Source organism: Scyliorhinus torazame, chromosome 4 (assembly GCF_047496885.1).
Source record: "Scyliorhinus torazame isolate Kashiwa2021f chromosome 4, sScyTor2.1, whole genome shotgun sequence".
NCBI lineage: Eukaryota > Metazoa > Chordata > Chondrichthyes > Carcharhiniformes > Scyliorhinidae > Scyliorhinus > Scyliorhinus torazame.
In genome coordinates this window covers 82,861,447-82,884,794 of record NC_092710.1, presented here as the reverse complement: position 1 = coordinate 82,884,794, position 23,348 = coordinate 82,861,447, and the positions used below count along the sequence as shown (strand labels likewise).

Below are 23,348 nucleotides of genomic sequence, written 5' to 3'. Positions count from 1 at the left end.
ACGTGAGTGCACACACACACAAAGCGACGTGAGCTCACGCACACACACAGCGATCTGAGTGTGCGCGCGCACAATGCAACGTGAGCGCACGCACACACAGCGATCTGAGTGTGCGCGCGCACAGTGCAACGTGAGTGCACACACACACAGCGAACTGAGTGTGCGCACGCACAGTGCAACGTGAGCTCACACACACACAGCGATCCGAGTGTGCGCGCGCAGTGCAACGTGAACTCACACACACACAGCGATCTGAGTGTGCGCGCAGTGCAACGTGAGCTCACACACACACCGCGATCTGAGTGTGCGCACGCACAGTGCAACGTGAGCTCACACACACACAGCGATCTGAGTGTGCGCGCACAGTGCAACGTGAGCTCACACACACACAGCGATCTGAGTGTGCGCGCAGTGCAACGTGAGCTCACACACACACAGCGATCTGAGTGTGCGCGCACAGTGCAACGTGAGCTCACACACACACAGCGATCTGAGTGTGCGCGCGCAATTGCAACATGAGCTCACACACACACAGCGATCTGAGTGTGCGCGCACAGTGCAAAGTGAGCTCACACACACAGCGATCTGAGTGTGCGCGCACAGTGCAACGTGAGCTCACACACACACAGCGATCTGAGTGTTCGCGCGCAGTGCAACGTGAGCTCACACACACAGCGATCTGAGTGTGCGCGCGCACAGTGCAACGTGAGCTCACACACACACACAGCGATCTGAGTGTGCGCGCGCACAGTGCAACGTGAGCTCACACACACACAGCGATCCGAGTGTGCGGGCGCACAGTGCAACGTGAGCTCACACACACACAGCGATCTGAGTGTGCGCCACAGTGCAACGTGAGCTCACACACACACACACAGCGATCTGAGTGTGCGCGCGCACAGTGCAACGTGAGTGCACACACACACAGCGAACTGAGTGTGCGCACGCACAGTGCAACGTGAGCTCACACACACACAGCGATCCGAGTGTGCGCGCGCAGTGCAACGTGAGCTCACACACACACAGCGATCTGAGTGTGCGCGCAGTGCAACGTGAGCTCACACACACACCGCGATCTGAGTGTGCGCACGCACAGTGCAACGTGAGCTCACACACACACAGCGATCTGAGTGTGCGCGCACAGTGCAACGTGAGCTCACACACACACAGCGATCTGAGTGTGCGCGCAGTGCAACGTGAGCTCACACACACACAGCGATCTGAGTGTGCGCGCACAGTGCAACGTGAGCTCACACACACACAGCGATCTGAGTGTGCGCGCGCACAGTGCAACATGAGCTCACACACACACAGCGATCTGAGTGTGCGCGCACAGTGCAAAGTGAGCTCACACACACAGCGATCTGAGTGTGCGCGCACAGTGCAACGTGAGCTCACACACACACAGCGATCTGAGTGTTCGCGCGCAGTGCAACGTGAGCTCACACACACAGCGATCTGAGTGTGCGCGCGCACAGTGCAACGTGAGCTCACACACACACACAGCGATCTGAGTGTGCGCGCGCACAGTGCAACGTGAGCTCACACACACACAGCGATCCGAGTGTGCGGGCGCACAGTGCAACGTGAGCTCACACACACACAGCGATCTGAGTGTGCGCCACAGTGCAACGTGAGCTCACACACACACACACAGCGATCTGAGTGTGCGCGCAGTGCAACGTGAGCTCACACACACACAGCGATCCGAGTGTGCGCGCAGTGCAACGTGAGCTCTCACACACACAGCGATCTGAGTGTGCGCGCACAGTGCTACGTGAGCACACATACACACAAAGCGACGGGAGCGCACGAACACACAGCGATCTGAGTGTGCGCGAACAGTGCAACGTGAGCTCACACACACAGCGATCTGAGTGTGCGCGCACAGTGCTACGTGAGCTCACACACACACAGCGATCTGAGTGTGCGCACAGTGCAACGTGAGCTCTCACACACACAGCGATCTGAGTGTGCGCGCACAGTGCTACGTGAGCACACATACACACAAAGCGACGGGAGCGCACGAACACACAGCGACGTGAGCGCACACACGGCGATCTGAGTGCACACAGACACACAGAGCAACGTGAACACATACACAAACAGCTACATGAGCGCACACATACGCAATCAGAAACAATCTTCTTTATTGATCAAGTGATGAAAGTTCAAATGAGATTGGTTGGTGACCGAGAGGAAGAGAGTAAATAGCAGCAGCTTGTTGCAATTGCTTGAGATACAATCAGACAATATGCTGCAACAGAATCTCAGCAACCATCCAACAGATTGTTCATGGCAAGGACTATTGCAGATTATTTATCAGTGTTGATTTCCAGGCATGTCCTGAAGTCCACACACCAAATTAGCTGGGAGAGCATGGTCTACAAAGAGAAAAAGACAGAGTAAAGGTTAGATACAGAGTAAAGCTCCCTCTACACTGTCCCATCAAACACTCCCCGGACAGGTACAACACGGGGTTAGATACAGAGTAAAGATCCCTCTACACTGTCCCCATCAAACACTCCCAGGACAGGTACAGCACGGGGTTAGATACAGAGTAAATCTCCCTCTACACTGTCCCCATCAAACACTCCCAGGACAGGTACAGCACGGAGTTAGATACAGAGTAAAGCTCCCTCTACACTGTCCCCATCAAACACACCCAGGACAGGTACAGCACGGTGTTAGATACAGAGTAAAGCTCCCTCTACACTGTCCCATCAAACACTCCCAGGACAGGTACAGCACGGGGTTAGATACAGCGTAAAACTCACTCTACACTGTCCCCATCAAACACTCCCAGGAGAGGTACGGCACAGGGATAGATACAGAGTAAAGCTCCCTCTACACTGTCCCATCAAACACTCCCAGGGCAGGTACAGCACGGGGTTAGATACAGAGTAAAGCTCCTTCTACACTGTCCCATCAAACACTCCCAGGACAGGTACAACACGGTGTTAGATACAGAGTAAAGCTCCCACTACACTTTCCCATCAAACACTCCCAGGACAGGTACAACACGGTGTTAGATACAGAGTAAAGCTCCCTCTACACTGTCCCATCAAACACTCCCAGGACAGGTACCGCACAGGGTTAGATACAGAGTAAAGCTCCCTCTACACTGTCCCATCAAACACTCCCAGGACAGGTACAGCACGGTGTTAGATACAGAGTAAAGCTCCCTCTACACTGTCCCATCAAACACTCCCAGGACAGGTACCGCACGGGGTTAGATACAGAGTAAAGCTCCCTCTACACTGTCCCATCAAACACTCCCAGGACAGGTACAGCACGGGGTTAGATACAGAGTAAAGCCCCCTCTACACTGTCCCCATCAAACACTCCCAGGACAGGAACAACACGGGGTTAGATACAGAGTAAAGCTCCCTCTACACTGTCCCCATCAAACACTCCCAGGACAGGTACAGCACGGGGTTAGATACAGAGTAAAGCTCCCTCTCCACTGTCCCATCAAACACTCCCAGGACAGGTACAGCACGGGGTTAGATACAGAGTAAAGCTCCCTCTACACTCTCCCCATCAAACACTCCCAGGACAGGTACAGCACGGGGCTAGATAGAGAGTAAAGCTCCCTCTACACTGTCCCATCAAACACTCCCAGGACAGGTACAGCACGGGGTTAGATACAGAGTAAAGCTCCCTCTACACTCTCCCCATCAAACACTCCCAGGACAGGTACAGCACGGGGCTAGATAGAGAGTAAAGCTCCCTCTACAATGTCCCATCAAACACTCCCAGGACAGGTACAGCACGGGGATAGATACAGAGTAAAGCTCCCTCTACACTGTCCCATCAAACACTCCCAGGACAGGTACAGCACGGGGCTAGATAGAGAGTAAAGCTCCCTCTACACTGTCCCATCAAACACTCCCAGGACAGGGACAGCACAGGGTTAGATACAGAGTAAAGCTCCCTCTACACTGTCCCATCAAACACTCCCAGGACAGGTACAACACGGGGTTAGATACAGAGTAAAGCTCCCTGTACACTGTCCCCATCAAACACTCCCAGGACAGGTACAGCACGGGGTTAGATACAGAATAAAGCTCCCTCTACACTGTCCCATCAAACACTCCCAGGACAGGTGCAGCACGGGGTTAGATACAGAGTAAAGCTCCCTCTACACTGTCCCATCAAACACTCCCAGGACAGGTACAACACGGGGTTAGATACAGAATAAAGCTCCCCATACACTGTCCCCATCAAACATTCCCAGGATAGGTACAGCACGGGGTTAGATACAGAGTAAAGCTCCCTCTCCACTGTCCCATCAAACACTCCCAGGAAAGGTACAGCACGGTATAAAATGCAGAGTAAAGCTCCATTTAAACTGTTCCATCAACACTCCCAGGACAGGTACAGCACGGGGTTAGATACAGAGTAAAGTTCCCTCTACACTGTCCCATCAAACACTCCCAGGACAGGTACAACACGGGGATAGATACAGAGTAAAGCTCCCTCTACACTGTGCCCATCAAACATTCCCAGGACAGGTACAGCACGGGGTTAGATACAGAGTAAAGTTTCCTCTACACTGTCCCATCAAACACTCCCAGGACAGGTACAACACGGGGATAGATACAAAGTAAAGCTCCCTCTGCACTGTCCCCATCAAACACTCCCAGGACAGGTACAGCATGGGGTTAGATACAGAGTAAAGCTCCCTCTACACTGTCCCCATCAAACACTCCCAGGACAGGTACAGCATGGGGTTAGATACAGAGTAAAGCTCCCTCTACACTGTCCCCATCTAACACTCCCGGGACAGGTACAGCACGGGGTTAGATACAGAGTAAAGCTCCCTCTACACTGTCCCCATCAAACTCTCCCAGGACAGGTACAGCACAGGGTTAGACACAGTGTAAAGCTCCCTCTACACTGTCCCCATCAAACACTCCCAGGACAGGTACAGCACGGGGTTAGATACAGGGTAAAGCTCCCTCTACACTGTCCCCATCAATCACTCCCAGGACAGGTACAGCACAGGGTTAAATACAGGGTAAAGCTGTGTTTACCAATCTGTTTGGGGTATGGAAGATTCAAATTGCTCATAATCTCAACGAATTCCTTTAGCGATTTCGACAGACGTGGATTCAGCCTTTTCTCTTCTTCAACTGTTGTGACTGTTTGACCTTGAACAATAGTGAGAGATGAATAATTTCCGCTTTTGGGAGTGTGGGGTGGCACAGAAGGTGCTGGAGAGGGAGCGCCAAGAGACACAAAACAGGAGCCAAAAGGTGAGAGCGGGAGCCAAAGGGGGAGAGCGGGTGTCAAATGGGGAGAGCGGGAGCCAAAGGGAGAGAGCGGGAGTCAAGGGAGAGAGCGGGAGCCAAAGGGAGAGAGCGGGAGCCAAAGGGGGAGAGCGGGAGCCAAAGGGGGAGAGCGGGTGTCAAAGGGGGAGAGCAGGAGACAAAGTGGGAGAGCTGGAGACAAAGGGGGAGAGCGGGAGACAAAGGGGGAGAGCGGGAGCCAAAGGGGGAGGGCGGGAGCCAAAGGGAGAGAGTGGGAGCCAAACGGGGAGAGCGGGAGCAAAAGGGGGAGAGTGGGAGACAAAGGGGGAGAGCGGGAGCCAAATGGGGAGAGCGGGAGACAAAGGGGGAGGGCGGAAGCCAAAGGGGGAGAGTGGGAGACATAGGGGGAGAGTGGGAGACAAAGGGGGAGAGCGGGAGACAAAGGGGGAGAGCGGGAGTAAAAGGGAGAGAGCAGGAGTCAAAGGGGGAGAGCGGGAGACAAAGGGGGAGAGCGGGAGAAAAAGGGAGAGAGCGGGAGTAAAAGGGAGAGAGCAGGAGTCAAAGGGAGAGAGCGGGAGTCAAAGGGAGAGAGCGGGAGTCAAATGGGGAGAGCGGGAGTAAAAGGGAGAGAGCAGGAGACAAAGGGGGAGAGCGGGAGCCAAATGGGGAGAGCGGGAGACAAAGGGGGAGGGCGGAAGCCAAAGGGGGAGGGCGGGGGCCAAAGGGAGAGAGCGCGAGTAAAAGGAGGAGAGGGGGAGACAAAGGGGGAGAGCGGGAGTAAAAGGGGGAGAGCGGGAGACAAAGGGGGAGAGCGGGAGTCAAAGGGGGAGAGCAGGTGCCAAAGGGAGAGAGCGTGAGTGAAAGGGGGAGAGCGGGAGTCAAAGGGGGAGAGTGGGAGTGAAAGGGGGAGAGCGGGAGACAAAGGGGGAGAGCGGGAGAAAAAGGGAGAGAGCGGGAGTAAAAGGGAGAGAGCAGGAGTCAAAGGGAGAGAGCGGGAGCCAAAGGGGGAGAGCGGGAGCCAAAGAGGGAGAGCGGGAGTCAAAGGGGGAGATTGGGAGCCAAAGGGGGCGAACGAGAGCCAAAGGGGGAGAGCGGGAGCCAAAGGGGGAGAGCGGGAGCCAAAGGGGGAGAGCGGGAGCCAAAGGGGGAGAGAGGGAGTCAAAGGGGGAGAGCGGGAGTCAAAGGGGGAGAGCGGGGGCCAAAGTGAGAGAGCGGAGTTAAAGGGGGAGAACGGGAGCCAAACAGGGGGAGCGGGAACAAAAGCGGGAGAGTGGGAGACAAAGGTGGAGAGCGGGAGACAACGGGAGAGAGCGGCAATCAAAGGGGGAGAGCGGGAGTCAAAGGGAGAAATCGGGAGTAAATGTGGGAGAGCGGGAATCAAAGGGGGAGAGCGGGAGCCAAAGGGAGAGATCGGGAGTCAATGTGGGAGAGCGGGAGTCAAAGGGGGAGAGCAAAAGTAAGAAATTGTATTAGAAATAGAAAGTGAGAAATAAAAAGTGAGAAAGAAAGAGAGACAGAGATAGAACGGACCATTTGTCCTCCAGATCACTCCCAGATACTGTGGTGCTGCCTTACCTGTGTAATCGTGTGCGGGGTAGAGAAGGCAGTCATCAGGCAGTGTGAAAATCTTACTGTGCACCGAGAGGTACAGGGTGTTCGAGCTGCCTGAGGAATAGACATCAATAAAAATCATAACACACAAAGCTTTGAAAACGCAAATTCCAAGCAAATTGTCCGGTGTCTCTCAGTCCCTCTCTCTCAGGGAGATATCTGTACACTGACTGGTGTCTCTCAGTCCCTCTCTCTCAGGGAGATATCTGTACACTGACTGGTGTCTCTCAGTCCCTCTCTCTCAGGGAGATATCTGTACACTGACTGGTGTCTCTCAGTCTCTCTCTTAGGGCGATATCTGTACACTGACTGGTGTCTCTCAGTCCCTCTCTCTCAGGGAGATATCTGTACACTGACTGGTGTCTCTCAGTCTCTCTCTCTCAGGGAGATATCTGTACACTGACTGGTGTCTCTCAGTCTCTCTCTCAGGGAGGTATCTGTACACTGACTGGTGTCTCTCAGTCCCTCTCTCTCAGGGAGATATCTGTACACTGACTGGTGTCTCTCAGTCCCTCTCTCTCAGGGAGATATCTGTACACTGACTGGTGTCTCTCAGTCCCTCTCTCTCAGGGAGATATCTGTACACTGACTGGTGTCTCTCAGTCTCTCTCTTAGGGCGATATCTGTACACTGACTGGTGTCTCTTAGCCCCTCTCTCTCAGGGAGATATCTGTACACTGACTAGTGTCTCTCAGTCCCTCTCTCTCAGGGAGATATATGTACACTGACTGGTGTCTCTCAGTCTCTCTCTCTCAGGGAGATATCTGTACACTGACTGGTGTCTCTCAGTCCCTCTCTCTCAGGGAGATATCTGTACACTGACTGGTGTCTCTCTCTCTCTCTCTCTCAGGGAGATATCTGTACAGTGACTGGCGTCTCTCAGTCCAACTCTCTCAGGGAGGTATCTGTACACTGACTGGTGTCACTCAGTCTCTCTCTCAGGGAGATATCTGCACACTGACTGGTGTGTCTCAGTCCCTCTCTCTCAGGGAGATATCTGTACACTGACTGGTGTCACTCAGTCTCTTTCTCAGGGAGATATCTGTACACTGACTGGTGTCTCTCAGTCCCTCTCTCTCAGGGAGATATCTGTACACTGACTGGTGTCTCTCAGTCCCTCTCTCTCAGGGAGATATCTGTACACTGACTGGTGTCTCTCAGTCCCTCTTTCTCAGGGAGATATCTGTACACTGACAGGTATCTCTCAGTCCCTCTCTCTCAGGGAGATATCTGTACACTGACTGGTGTCTCTCAGTCCCTCTCTCTGAGGGAGATATCTGTACACTGACTGGTGTCTCTCAGCCCCTCTCTCTCAGGGAGATATCTGTACACTGACTGGTGTCTCTCAGTCCCTCTCTCTCAGGGAGATATCTGTACACTGACTGGTGTCTCTCAGGGAGATATCTGTACAGTGACTGGTGTCTCTCAGTCCAACTCTCTCAGGGAGGTATCTGTACACTGACTGGTGTCACTGAGTCTCTCTCTCAGGGAGATATCTGTACACTGGCTGGTGTCTCTCAGCCCCTCTCTCTCAGGGAGATATCTGTACACTGACTGGTGTCTCTCAGTCCCTCTCTCTCAGGGAGATATCTGTACACTGACTGGTGTCTCTCAGTCCCTCTCTCTCAGGGAGATATCTGTACACTGACTGGTGTCTCTCAGTCCCTCTCTCTCAAGGAGATATCTGTACACTGACTGGTGTCTCTCTGTCCCTCTCTCCCAGGCAGATATCTGTACACTGACTGGTATCTGTCAGTCCCTCTCTATCAGGGAGATATCTGTACACTGACTGGTGTCTCTCAGTCCCTCTCTCTCAGGGAGATATCTGTACACTGACTGGTGTCTCTCAGTCCCTCTCTCTCAGGGAGATATCTGTACACTGACTGGTGTCTCTCAGTCCCTCTCTCTCAGGGAGATATCTGTACACTGACTGGTGTCTCTCAGTCTCTCACTCTCAGGGAGATATCTGTACACTGACTGATGTCTGTCAGTCTCTCTCTCTCAGGGAGATATCTGTACACTGACTGGTGTCTCTCAGTCTCTCTCTCTCGGGGAGATATCTGTACACTGACTGGTGTCTCTCTGTCTCTCTCTCTCAGGGAGATATCTGTACAGTGACTGGTGTCTCTCAGTCCCTCTCTCTCAGGGAGATATCTGTACACTGACTGGTGTCTCTCTCTCTCAGGGAGATATCTGTACACAGACTGGTGTCTCTCAGTCTCTCTGTCTCAGGGAGATATCTGTACACTGACTGGTGTCTCTCAGTCCCTCTCTCTCTGGGAGATATCTGTACACTGACTGGTGTCTCTCAGTCCCTCTCTCTCAGGGAGATATCTGTACACTGACTGGTGTCTCAGTCTCTCTCTGAGGGAGATATCTGTACACTGACTGGTGTCTCTCAGTTCCTCCCTCTCAGGGAGATATCTGTACACTGACTGGTGTCTCTCAGTCTCTTTCTCTCTCAGGGAGATATCTGTACACTGACTGGTGTCTCTCAGTCTCTCTTTCAGGGAGATATCTGTACACTAACTGGTGTCTCTCTGTCGCTCTCTCTCAGAGAGATATCTGTACACTGACTGGTGTCTCTCAGTCTCTCTCTCCGGGAGATATCTGTACATTTACTGGTGTCTCTCAGTCTCTCTCTCAGGGAGATAACTGTACACTGACTGGTGTCTCTCAGTCTCTCACTTAGGGCGATATCTGTACACTGACTGCTGTCCCTCAGTCTCTCTCTCAGGGAAATATCTGTACATGGACTGGTGTCTCTCAGTCTCTCTCTCAGGGAGATATCTGACCAGTGACTGGTGTCACTCAGTCCCTCTCTCTCAGGGAGATATCTGTACACTGACTGGTGTCTCTCAGTCCCTCTCTCAGGGAGATATCTGTACAGTGACTGGTGTCTCTCAGTCCAACTCTCTCAGGGAGGGATCTCACACGGACTGGTGTCACTCAGTCCCTCTCTCAGGGAGATATCTGTACACTGACTGGTGTCTCTCAGTCTCTCTCAGGGAGATATCTGTACACTGACTGGTGTCTCTCAGTCCAACTCTCTCAGGGAGATATCTGTACACTGACTGGTGTCTCTCAGTCTCTCTCTCAGGGAGAAATCCATACACTGACTGGTGTCTCTCAGTCCCTCTCTCTCTCAGGGAGATATCTGTACACTGACTGGTGTCACTCAGTCTCTCTCTCTCAGGGAGATATCTGTACACTGACTGGTGTCTCTCAGTCTCTCTCTCTCTGCGAGATATCTGTACACTGACTGCTGTCTCTCAGTCCCTCTCTCTCAGGGAGATATCTGTACACTGACTGGTGTCTGTCAGTCCCTCTCTCTCAGGGCGATATCTGTACAGTGACTGGTGTCTCTCTGTCCCTCTCTCCCAGGCAGATATCTGTACACTGACTGTTGTCTCTCAGTCCCTCTCTCTCAGGGAGATATCTGTACACTGACTGGTGTCTCTCTGTCCCTCTCTCCCAGGCAGATATCTGTACACTGACTGGTGTCTCTCTGTTCCTCTCTCCCAGGCAGATATCTGTACACTGACTGGTGTCTCTCAGTCCCTCTCTCTCAGGGAGATATCTGTACACTGACTGGTGTCTCTCAGTCCCTCTCTCTCAGGGAGATATCTGTACACTGACTGGTGTCACTCAGTCCCTCTCTCTCAGGGAGATATCTGTACACTGACTGGTGTCTCTCAGTCTCTCTCTCTCAGGGAGATATCTGTACACTGACTGGTGTCTGTCAGTCTCTCTCTCTCAGGGAGATATCTGTACACTGACTGGTGTCTCTCAGTCTCTCTCTCTCAGGGAGATATCTGTACACTGACTGGTGTCTCTCTGTCTCTCTCTCTCAGGGAGATATCTGTACAGTGACTGGTGTATCTCAGTCCCTCTCTCTCAGGGAGATATCTGTACACTGACTGGTGTCTCTCGGTCCCTCTCTCAGGGAGATATCTGTACACTGACTGGTGTCTCTCAGTCTCTCTCTCAGGGAGATATTTGTACACTGACTGGTGTCTCTCAGTCCCTCTCTCTCAGGGAGATATCTGTACACTGACTGGTGTCTCTCAGTCTCTCTCTCTCAGGGAGATATCTGTACACTGACTGGTGTCTCTCAGTCCCTCTCTCTCAGGGAGATATCTGTACACTGACTGGTGTCTCTCAGTCTCTCTCTCTCAGGGAGATATCTGTACACTGACTGGTGTCTCTCTCTCTCAGGGAGATATCTGTACACTGACTGGTGTCTCTCAGTCCCTCTCTCTCAGGGAGATATCTGTACACTGACTGGTGTCTCTCAGTCTCTCTGTCTCAGAGAGATATCTGTACACTGACTGGTGTTTCTCAGTCCCTCTCTCTCAGGGAGATATCTGTACACTGACTGGTGTCTGTCAGTCTCTCTCTCTCAGGGAGATATCTGTACACTGACTGGTGTCTGTCAGTCTCTCTCTCTCAGGGAGATATCTGTACACTGACTGGTGGCTCTCAGTCTCTCTCTCTATCAGGGAGATATCTGTACACTTACTGGTGTCTCTCTGTCTCTCTCTCTCAGGGAGATATCTGTACACTGACTGGTGTCTGTCAGTCTCTCTCTCTCAGGGAGATATCTGTACACTGACTGGTGTCTGTCAGTCTCTCTCAATCAGGGAGATATCTGTACACTGACTGGTGTCTCTCTGTCTCTCTCTCTCAGGGAGATATCTGTACACTGACTGGTGTCTCTCAGTCCCTCTCTCTCAGGGAGATATCTGTACACTGACTGGTGTCTCTCAGTCCCTCTCTCTCAGGGAGATATCTGTACACTGACTGGTGTCTCTCAGTCCCTCTCTCTCAGGGAGATATCTGTACACTGACTGGTGTTTCTCAGTCCTTCTCTCTCAGGGAGATATCTGAACACTGACTGGTATCTGTCAGTCCCTCTCTATCAGGGAGATATCTGTACACTGACTGGTGTCTCTCAGTCTATCTCTCTCAGGGAGATATCTGTACACTGACTGGTGGCTCTCAGTCCATCTCTCTCAGGGAGATATCTGTACACTGACTGGTGTCTCTCAGTCCATCTCTCTCAGGGAGATATCTGTGCACTGACTGATGTCTCTCAGTCCATCTCTCTCAGGGAGATATCTGTACACTGACTGGTGTCTCTCAGTCCCTCTCTCTCAGGGAGATATCTGTACACTGACTGGTGTCTCAGTCTCTCTCTGAGGGAGATATCTGTACACTGACTGGTGTCTCTCAGTCCCTCTCTCTCAGGGAGATATCTGTACACTGACTGGTGTCTCTCAGTCCCTCTCTCTCAGGGAGATATCTGTACACTGACTGGTGTCTCTCAGTCTCTCTCTCAGGGAGATATCTGCACACTGACTGGTGTCTCTCAGTCCCTCTCTCTCAGGGAGATATCTGTACACTGACTGGTGTCTCAGTCTCTCTCTGAGGGAGATATCTGTACACTGACGGGTGTCTCTCAGTCTCTCTCAGGGAGATATCTGTACACTGACTGGTGTCTCAGTCCCTCTCTCTCAGGGAGATATCTGTACAGTGACTGGTGTCACTCAGTCCAACTCTCTCAGGGAGGGATCTCACACTGACTGGTGTCACTCAGTCCCTCTCTCAGGGAGATATCTGTACACTGACTGGTGTCTCTCAGTCTCTCTCAGGGAGATATCTGTACACTGACTGGTGTCTCTCAGTCCAACTCTCTCAGGGAGATATCTGTACACTGACTGGTGTCTCTCAGTCTCTCTCTCAGGGAGAAATCCATACACTGACTGGTGTCTCTCAGTCCCTCTCTCTCTCAGGGAGATATCTGTACACTGACTGGTGTCACTCAGTCTCTCTCTCTCAGGGAGATATCTGTACACTGACTGGTGTCTCTCAGTCTCTCTCTCTCTGCGAGATATCTGTACACTGACTGCTGTCTCTCAGTCCCTCTCTCTCAGGGAGATATCTGTACACTGACTGGTGTCTGTCAGTCCCTCTCTCTCAGGGCGATATCTGTACAGTGACTGGTGTCCCTCAGTCCCTCTCTCTCAGGGAGATATCTGTACACTGACTGGTGTCTCTCTGTCCCTCTCTCCCAGGCAGATATCTGTACACTGACTGGTGTCTCTCTGTCCCTCTCTCCCAGGCAGATATCTGTACACTGACTGGTGTCTCTCAGTCCCTCTCTCTCAGGGAGATATCTGTACACTGACTGGTGTCTCTCAGTCCCTCTCTCTCAGGGAGATATCTGTACACTGACTGGTGTCTCTCAGTCTCTCTCTCAGGGAGAAATCCATACACTGACTGGTGTCTCTCCCTCTCAGGGAGATATCTGTACACTGACTGGTGTCTCTCAGTCCCTCTCTCTCAGGGAGATATCTGTACACTGACTGGTGTCTCTCAGTCTCTCTCTCTCAGGGAGCTATCTGTACACTGACTGGTGTCTCTCTGTCTCTCTCTCTCAGGGAGATATCTGTACAGTGACTGGTGTCTCTCAGTCCCTCTCTCTCAGGGAGATATCTGTACACTGACTGGTGTCTCTCCCTCTCAGGGAGATATCTGTACACTGACTGGTGTCTCTCAGTCCCTCTCTCTCAGGGAGATATCTGTACACTGACTGGTATCTGTCAGTCTCTCTCAATCAGGGAGATATCTGTACACTGACTGGTGTCTCTCTGTCTCTCTCTCTCAGGGAGATATCTGTACACTGACTGGTGTCTCTCAGTCCCTCTCTCTCAGGGAGATATCTGTACACTGACTGGTGTCTCTCAGTCCCTCTCGCTCAGGGAGATATCTGTACACTGACTGGTGTCTCTCAGTCTCAGGGAGATATCTGTACACTGACTGGTGTTTCTCAGTCCCTCTCTCTCAGGGAGATATCTGTACACTGACTGGTGTCTGTCAGTCCCTCTCTATCAGGGAGATATCTGTACACTGACTGGTGTCTCTCAGTCCAACTCTCTCAGGGAGATATCTGTACACTGGCTGCTGTCTCTCAGTCCAAACCTCTCAGGGTGATATCTGTACACTGACTGGTGTCTCTATCTCTTTCTCTCAGGGAGATATCTGTACACTGACTGGTGTCTCTCAGTCTATCTCTCTCAGGGAGATATCTGTACACTGACTGGTGTCTCTCAGTCCCTCTCTCTCAGGGAGATATCTGTACACTGACTGGTGTCTCTCAGTCCCTCTCTCTCAGGGTGATATCTGTACACTGACTGGTGTCTCTCACTCTCTCTCTCCAGGAGATATCTGTACATTTACTGGTGTCTCTCAGTCTCTCTCTCAGGGAGATATCTGTACACTGACTGGTGTCTCTCAGTCTCTCACTTAGGGTGATATCTGTACACTGACTGCTGTCCCTCAGTCTCTCTCTCAGGGAAATATCTGTACACGGACTGGTGTCTCTCAGTCTCTCTCTCTCAGGGAGATATCTGTACAGTGACTGGTGTCACTCAGTCCAACTCTCTCAGGGAGGGATCTCACACTGACTGGTGTCACTCAGTCCCTCTCTCAGGGAGATATCTGTACACTGACTGGTGTCTCTCAGTCTCTCTCAGGGAGATATCTGTACACTGACTGGTGTCTCTCAGTCTCTCAGGGAGAAATCCATACACTGACTGGTGTCTCTCAGTCCCTCTCTCTCTCAGGGAGATATCTGTACACTGACTGGTGTCACTCAGTCTCTCTCTCTCAGGGAGATATCTGTACACTGACTGGTGTCTCTCAGTCTCTCTCTCTCTGCGAGATATCTGTACACTGACTGCTGTCTCTCAGTCCCTCTCTCTCAGGGAGATATCTGTACACTGACTGGTGTCTGTCAGTCCCTCTCTCTCAGGGCGATATCTGTACAGTGACTGGAGTCTCTCTGTCCCTCTCTCCCAGGCAGATATCTGTACACTGACTGGTGTCCCTCAGTCCCTCTCTCTCAGGGAGATATCTGTACACTGACTGGTGTCTCTCTGTCCCTCTCTCCCAGGCAGATATCTGTACACTGACTGGTGTCTCTCTGTCCCTCTCTCCCAGGCAGATATTGTACACTGACTGGTGTCTCTCAGTCCCTCTCTCTCAGGGAGATATCTGTACACTGACTGGTGTCTCTCAGTCCCTCTCTCTCAGGGAGATATCTGTACACTGACTGGTGTCTCTCAGTCCCTCTCTCTCAGGGAGATATCTGTACACTGACTGGTGTCTCGCAGTCTCTCTCTCTCAGGGAGATATCTGTACACTGACTGGTGTCTGTCAGTCTCTCTCTCTCAGGGAGATATCTGTACACTGACTGGTGTCTCTCAGTCTCTCTCTCTCAGGGAGATATCTGTACACTGACTGGTGTCTCTCTGTCTCTCTCTCAGGGAGATATCTGTCCAGTGACTGGTGTCTCTCAGTCCCTCTCTCTCAGGGAGATATCTGTACACTGACTGGTGTCTCTCTCTCTCAGGGAGATATCTGTACACTGACTGGTGTCTCTCAGTCCCTCTCTCTCAGGGAGATATCTGTACACTGACTGGTGTCTCTCAGTCTCTCTGTCTCAGGGAGATATCTGTACACTGACTGGTGTCTCTCAGTCCCTCTCTCTCAGGGAGATATCTGTACACTGACTGGTGTCTCTCAGTCCCACTCTCTCAGGGAGATATCTGTACACTGACTGGTGTCTCTCGGTCCCTCTCTCAGGGAGATATCTGTACACTGACTGGTGTCTCTCAGTCTCTCTCTCAGGGAGATATCTGTACACTGACTGGTGTCTCTCAGTCTCTCTCTCTCAGGGAGATATCTGTACACTGACTGGTGTCTCTCAGTCTCTCTCTCTCAGTGAGATATCTGTACACTGACTGGTGTCTCTCAGTCCCTCTCTCTCAGGGAGATATCTGTACACTGACTGGTGTCTCTCAGTCTCTCTCTCTCAGGGAGATATCTGTACACTGACTGGTGTCTCTCTCTCTCAGGGAGATATCTGTACACTGACTGGTGTCTCTCAGTCCCTCTCTCTCAGGGAGATATCTGTACACTGACTGGTGACTCTCAGTCCCTCTCTCTCAGGGAGATATCTGTACACTGACTGGTGTCTCTCAGTCTCTCTCTCAGGGAGATATCTGTACACTGACTGGTGTCTCTCAGTCCCTCTCTCTCAGGGAGATATCTGTACACTGACTGGTGTCTCAGTCTCTCTCTGAGGGAGATATCTGTAAACTGACGGGTGTCTCTCAGTCTCTTTCTCTCTCGGGGAGATATCTGTACACTGACTGGTGTCTCAGTCCCTCTCTCTCAGGGAAATATCTGTACAGTGACTGGTGTCACTCATCCAACTCTCTCAGGGAGGGATCTCACACTGACTGGTGTCACTCAGTCCCTCTCTCAGGGAGATATCTGTACACTGACTGGTGTCTCTCAGTCTCTCTCAGGGAGATATCTGTACACTGACTGGTGTCTCTCAGTCCAACTCTCTCAGGGAGATATCTGTACACTGACTGGTGTCTCTCAGTCTCTCTCTCAGGGAGAAATCCATACACTGACTGGTGTCTCTCAGTCCCTCTCTCTCTCAGGGAGATATCTGTACACTGACTGGTGTCACTCAGTCTCTCTCTCTCAGGGAGATATCTGTACACTGACTGGTGTCTCTCAGTCTCTCTCTCTCTGCGAGATATCTGTACACTGACTGCTGTCTCTCAGTCCCTCTCTCTCAGGGAGATATCTGTACACTGACTGGTGTCTGTCAGTCCCTCTCTCTCAGGGCGATATCTGTACAGTGACTGGTGTCCCTCAGTCCCTCTCTCTCAGGGAGATATCTGTACACTGACTGGTGTCTCTCTGTCCCTCTCTCCCAGGCAGATATCTGTACACTGACTGGTGTCTCTCTGTCCCTCTCTCCCAGGCAGATATCTGTACAATGACTGGTGTCTCTCAGTCCCTCTCTCTCAGGGAGATATCTGTACACTGACTGGTGTCTCTCAGTCCCTCTCTCTCAGGGAGATATCTGTACACTGACTGGTGTCTCTCAGTCTCTCTCTCAGGGAGAAATCCATACACTGACTGGTGTCTCTCCCTCTCAGGGAGATATCTGTACACTGACTGGTGTCTCTCAGTCCCTCTCTCTCAGGGAGATATCTGTACACTGACTGGTGTCTCTCAGTCTCTCTCTCTCAGGGAGCTATCTGTACACTGACTGGTGTCTCTCTGTCTCTCTCTCTCAGGGAGATATCTGTACAGTGACTGGTGTCTCTCAGTCCCTCTCTCTCAGGGAGATATCTGTACACTGACTGGTGTCTCTCCCTCTCAGGGAGATATCTGTACACTGACTGGTGTCTCTCAGTCCCTCTCTCTCAGGGAGATATCTGTACACTGACTGGTGTCTGTCAGTCTCTCTCAATCAGGGAGATATCTGTACACTGATTGGTGTCTCTCTGTCTCTCTCTCTCAGGGAGATATCTGTACACTGACTGGTGTCTCTCAGTCCCTCTCTCTCAGGGAGATATCTGTACACTGACTGGTGTCTCTCAGTCCCTCTCTCTCAGGGAGATATCTGTACACTGACTGGTGTCTCTCAGTCTCAGGGAGATATCTGTACACTGACTGGTGTTTCTCAGTCCCTCTCTCTCAGGGAGATATCTGTACACTGACTGGTGTCTGTCAGTCCCTCTCTATCAGGGAGATATCTGTACACTGACTGGTGTCTCTCAGTCCAACTCTATCAGGGAGATATCTGTACACTGGCTGCTGTCTCTCAGTCCAACCCTCTCAGGGTGATATCTGTACACTGACTGGTGTCTCTATCTCTTTCTCTCAGGGAGATATCTGTACACTGACTGGTGTCCCTCAGTCTATCTCTCTCAGGGAGATATCTGTACACTGACTGGTGTCTCTCAGTCCCTCTCTCTCAGGGAGATATCTGTACACTGACTGGTGTCTCTCAGTCCCTCTCTCTCAGGGTGATATCTGTACACTGACTGGTGTCTCTCACTCTCTCTCTCCAGGAGATATCTGTACATTTACTGGTGTCTCTCAGTCTCTCTCTCAGGGAGATATCTGTACACTGACTGGTGTCTCTCAGTCTCTCACTTAGGGCGATATCTGTACACTGACTGCTGTCCCTCAGTCTCTCTCTCAGGGAAATATCTGTACACGGACTGGTGTCTCTCAGTCTCTCTCTCTCAGGGAGATATCTGTACCGTGACTGGTGTCACTCAGTCCAACTCTCTCAGGGAGGGATCTCACACTGACTGGTGTCACTCAGTCCCTCTCTCAGGGAGATATCTGTACACTGACTGGTGTCTCTCAGTCTCTCTCAGGGAGATATCTGTACACTGACTGGTGTCTCTCAGTCCAAGTCTCTCAGGGAGATATCTGTACACTGACTGGTGTCTCTCAGTCTCTCTCTCAGGGAGAAATCCATACACTGACTGGTGTCTCTCAGTCCCTCTCTCTCTCAGGGAGATATCTGTACACTGACTGGTGTCACTCAGTCTCTCTCTCTCAGAGAGATATCTGTACACTGACTGGTGTCTCTCAGTCTCTCTCTCTCTGCGAGATATCTGTACACTGACTGCTGTCTCTCAGTCCCTCTCTCTCAGGGAGATATCTGTACACTGACTGGTGTCTGTCAGTCCCTCTCTCTCAGGGCGATATCTGTACAGTGACTGGTGTCTCTCTGTCCCTCTCTCCCAGGCAGATATCTGTACACTGACTGGTGTCCCTCAGTCCCTCTCTCTCAGGGAGATATCTGTACACTGACTGGTGTCTCTCTGTCCCTCTCTCCCAGGCAGATATCTGTACACTGACTGGTGTCTCTCTGTCCCTCTCTCCCAGGCAGATATCTGTACACTGACTGGTGTCTCTCAGTCCCTCTCTCTCAGGGAGATATCTGTACACTGACTGGTGTCTCTCAGTCCCTCTCTCTCAGGGAGATATCTGTACACTGACTGGTGTCTCTCGGTCCCTCTGTCAGGGAGATATCTGTACACTGACTGGTGTCTCTCAGTCTCTCTCTCAGGGAGATATCTGTACACTGACTGGTGTCTCTCAGTCTCTCTCTCTCTCAGGGAGATATCTGTACACTGACTGGTGTCTCTCAGTCTCTCTCTCTCAGTGAGATATCTGTACACTGACTGGTGTCTCTCAGTCCCTTTCTCTCAGGGAGATATCTGTACACTGACTGGTGTCTCTCAGTCTCTCTCTCTCAGGGAGATATCTGTACACTGACTGGTGTCTCTCTCTCTCAGGGAGATATCTGTACACTGACTGGTGTCTCTCAGTCCCTCTCTCTCAGGGAGATATCTGTACACTGACTGGTGACTCTCAGTCCCTCTCTCTCAGGGAGATATCTGTACACTGACTGGTGTCTCTCAGTCTCTCTCTCAGGGAGATATCTGTACACTGACTGGTGTCTCTCAGTCCCTCTCTCTCAGGGAGATATCTGTACACTGACTGGTGTCTCAGTCTCTCTCTGAGGGAGATATCTGTAAACTGACGGGTGTCTCTCAGTCTCTTTCTCTCTCGGGGAGATATCTGTACACTGACTGGTGTCTCAGTCCCTCTCTCTCAGGGAGATATCTGTACAGTGACTGGTGTCACTCATCCAACTCTCTCAGGGAGGGATCTCACACTGACTGGTGTCACTCAGTCCCTCTCTCAGGGAGATATCTGTACACTGACTGGTGTCTCTCAGTCTCTCTCAGGGAGATATCTGTACACTGACTGGTGTCTCTCAGTCCAACTCTCTCAGGGAGATATCTGTACACTGACTGGTGTCTCTCAGTCTCTCTCTCAGGGAGAAATCCATACACTGACTGGTGTCTCTCAGTCCCTCTCTCTCTCAGGGAGATATCTGTACACTGACTGGTGTCACTCAGTCTCTCTCTCTCAGGGAGATATCTGTACACTGACTGGTGTCTCTCAGTCTCTCTCTCTCTGCGAGATATCTGTACACTGACTGCTGTCTCTCAGTCCCTCTCTCTCAGGGAGATATCTGTACACTGACTGGTGTCTGTCAGTCCCTCTCTCTCAGGGCGATATCTGTACAGTGACTGGTGTCCCTCAGTCCCTCTCTCTCAGGGAGATATCTGTACACTGACTGGTGTCTCTCTGTCCCTCTCTCCCAGGCAGATATCTGTACACTGACTGGTGTCTCTCTGTCCCTCTCTCCCAGGCAGATATCTGTACAATGACTGGTGTCTCTCAGTCCCTCTCTCTCAGGGAGATATCTGTACACTGACTGGTGTCTCTCAGTCCCTCTCTCTCAGGGAGATATCTGTACACTGACTGGTGTCTCTCAGTCTCTCTCTCAGGGAGAAATCCATACACTGACTGGTGTCTCTCCCTCTCAGGGAGATATCTGTACACTGACTGGTGTCTCTCAGTCCCTCTCTCTCAGGGAGATATCTGTACACTGACTGGTGTCTCTCAGTCTCTCTCTCTCAGGGAGCTATCTGTACACTGACTGGTGTCTCTCTGTCTCTCTCTCTCAGGGAGATATCTGTACAGTGACTGGTGTCTCTCAGTCCCTCTCTCTCAGGGAGATATCTGTACACTGACTGGTGTCTCTCCCTCTCAGGGAGATATCTGTACACTGACTGGTGTCTCTCAGTCCCTCTCTCTCAGGGAGATATCTGTACACTGACTGGTGTCTGTCAGTCTCTCTCAATCAGGGAGATATCTGTACACTGATTGGTGTCTCTCTGTCTCTCTCTCTCAGGGAGATATCTGTACACTGACTGGTGTCTCTCAGTCCCTCTCTCTCAGGGAGATATCTGTACACTGACTGGTGTCTCTCAGTCCCTCTCTCTCAGGGAGATATCTGTACACTGACTGGTGTCTCTCAGTCTCAGGGAGATATCTGTACACTGACTGGTGTTTCTCAGTCCCTCTCTCTCAGGGAGATATCTGTACACTGACTGGTGTCTGTCAGTCCCTCTCTATCAGGGAGATATCTGTACACTGACTGGTGTCTCTCAGTCCAACTCTATCAGGGAGATATCTGTACACTGGCTGCTGTCTCTCAGTCCAACCCTCTCAGGGTGATATCTGTACACTGACTGGTGTCTCTATCTCTTTCTCTCAGGGAGATATCTGTACACTGACTGGTGTCCCTCAGTCTATCTCTCTCAGGGAGATATCTGTACACTGACTGGTGTCTCTCAGTCCCTCTCTCTCAGGGAGATATCTGTACACTGACTGGTGTCTCTCAGTCCCTCTCTCTCAGGGTGATATCTGTACACTGACTGGTGTCTCTCACTCTCTCTCTCCAGGAGATATCTGTACATTTACTGGTGTCTCTCAGTCTCTCTCTCAGGGAGATATCTGTACACTGACTGGTGTCTCTCAGTCTCTCACTTAGGGCGATATCTGTACACTGACTGCTGTCCCTCAGTCTCTCTCTCAGGGAAATATCTGTACACGGACTGGTGTCTCTCAGTCTCTCTCTCTCAGGGAGATATCTGTACCGTGACTGGTGTCACTCAGTCCAACTCTCTCAGGGAGGGATCTCACACTGACTGGTGTCACTCAGTCCCTCTCTCAGGGAGATATCTGTACACTGACTGGTGTCTCTCAGTCTCTCTCAGGGAGATATCTGTACACTGACTGGTGTCTCTCAGTCCAAGTCTCTCAGGGAGATATCTGTACACTGACTGGTGTCTCTCAGTCTCTCTCTCAGGGAGAAATCCATACACTGACTGGTGTCTCTCAGTCCCTCTCTCTCTCAGGGAGATATCTGTACACTGACTGGTGTCACTCAGTCTCTCTCTCTCAGAGAGATATCTGTACACTGACTGGTGTCTCTCAGTCTCTCTCTCTCTGCGAGATATCTGTACACTGACTGCTGTCTCTCAGTCCCTCTCTCTCAGGGAGATATCTGTACACTGACTGGTGTCTGTCAGTCCCTCTCTCTCAGGGCGATATCTGTACAGTGACTGGTGTCTCTCTGTCCCTCTCTCCCAGGCAGATATCTGTACACTGACTGGTGTCCCTCAGTCCCTCTCTCTCAGGGAGATATCTGTACACTGACTGGTGTCTCTCTGTCCCTCTCTCCCAGGCAGATATCTGTACACTGACTGGTGTCTCTCTGTCCCTCTCTCCCAGGCAGATATCTGTACACTGACTGGTGTCTCTCAGTCCCTCTCTCTCAGGGAGATATCTGTACACTGACTGGTGTCTCTCAGTCCCTCTCTCTCAGGGAGATATCTGTACACTGACTGGTGTCTCTCGGTCCCTCTGTCAGGGAGATATCTGTACACTGACTGGTGTCTCTCAGTCTCTCTCTCAGGGAGATATCTGTACACTGACTGGTGTCTCTCAGTCTCTCTCTCTCAGGGAGATATCTGTACACTGACTGGTGTCTCTCAGTCTCTCTCTCTCAGTGAGATATCTGTACACTGACTGGTGTCTCTCAGTCCCTTTCTCTCAGGGAGATATCTGTACACTGACTGGTGTCTCTCAGTCTCTCTCTCTCAGGGAGATATCTGTACACTGACTGGTGTCTCTCTCTCTCAGGGAGATATCTGTACACTGACTGGTGTCTCTCAGTCCCTCTCTCTCAGGGAGATATCTGTACACTGACTGGTGACTCTCAGTCCCTCTCTCTCAGGGAGATATCTGTACACTGACTGGTGTCTCTCAGTCTCTCTCTCAGGGAGATATCTGTACACTGACTGGTGTCTCTCAGTCCCTCTCTCTCAGGGAGATATCTGTACACTGACTGGTGTCTCAGTCTCTCTCTGAGGGAGATATCTGTAAACTGACGGGTGTCTCTCAGTCTCTTTCTCTCTCGGGGAGATATCTGTACACTGACTGGTGTCTCAGTCCCTCTCTCTCAGGGAGATATCTGTACAGTGACTGGTGTCACTCATCCAACTCTCTCAGGGAGGGATCTCACACTGACTGGTGTCACTCAGTCCCTCTCTCAGGGAGATATCTGTACACTGACTGGTGTCTCTCAGTCTCTCTCAGGGAGATATCTGTACACTGACTGGTGTCTCTCAGTCCAACTCTCTCAGGGAGATATCTGTACACTGACTGGTGTCTCTCAGTCTCTCTCTCAGGGAGAAATCCATACACTGACTGGTGTCTCTCAGTCCCTCTCTCTCTCAGGGAGATATCTGTACACTGACTGGTGTCACTCAGTCTCTCTCTCTCAGGGAGATATCTGTACACTGACTGGTGTCTCTCAGTCTCTCTCTCTCTGCGAGATATCTGTACACTGACTGCTGTCTCTCAGTCCCTCTCTCTCAGGGAGATATCTGTACACTGACTGGTGTCTGTCAGTCCCTCTCTCTCAGGGCGATATCTGTACAGTGACTGGTGTCCCTCAGTCCCTCTCTCTCAGGGAGATATCTGTACACTGACTGGTGTCTCTCTGTCCCTCTCTCCCAGGCAGATATCTGTACACTGACTGGTGTCTCTCTGTCCCTCTCTCCCAGGCAGATATCTGTACAATGACTGGTGTCTCTCAGTCCCTCTCTCTCAGGGAGATATCTGTACACTGACTGGTGTCTCTCAGTCCCTCTCTCTCAGGGA

The 23,348-nt window shown here is 51.5% G+C and overlaps 1 protein-coding gene across 1 annotated transcript in view; it reads right to left on the bottom strand.

The window, feature by feature from the left end:
* Nucleotides 1–2,126: 2,126 nt before the first annotated feature.
* Nucleotides 2,127–23,348, bottom strand: part of LOC140411612 (persulfide dioxygenase ETHE1, mitochondrial-like) — a 55,077-nt gene continuing 33,855 nt past the window's right edge. Inside the window, exons 2-4 of the mRNA XM_072500673.1 lie at nucleotides 6,831–6,920; nucleotides 5,040–5,156; nucleotides 2,127–2,384 (exon numbers count right to left, since the gene is read on the bottom strand). Coding sequence (XP_072356774.1) covers nucleotides 2,323–2,384; nucleotides 5,040–5,156; nucleotides 6,831–6,920 — 269 coding nt within the window. The 3' untranslated portion in view covers nucleotides 2,127–2,322. The remainder of the gene's footprint in view (nucleotides 2,385–5,039; nucleotides 5,157–6,830; nucleotides 6,921–23,348) is intronic.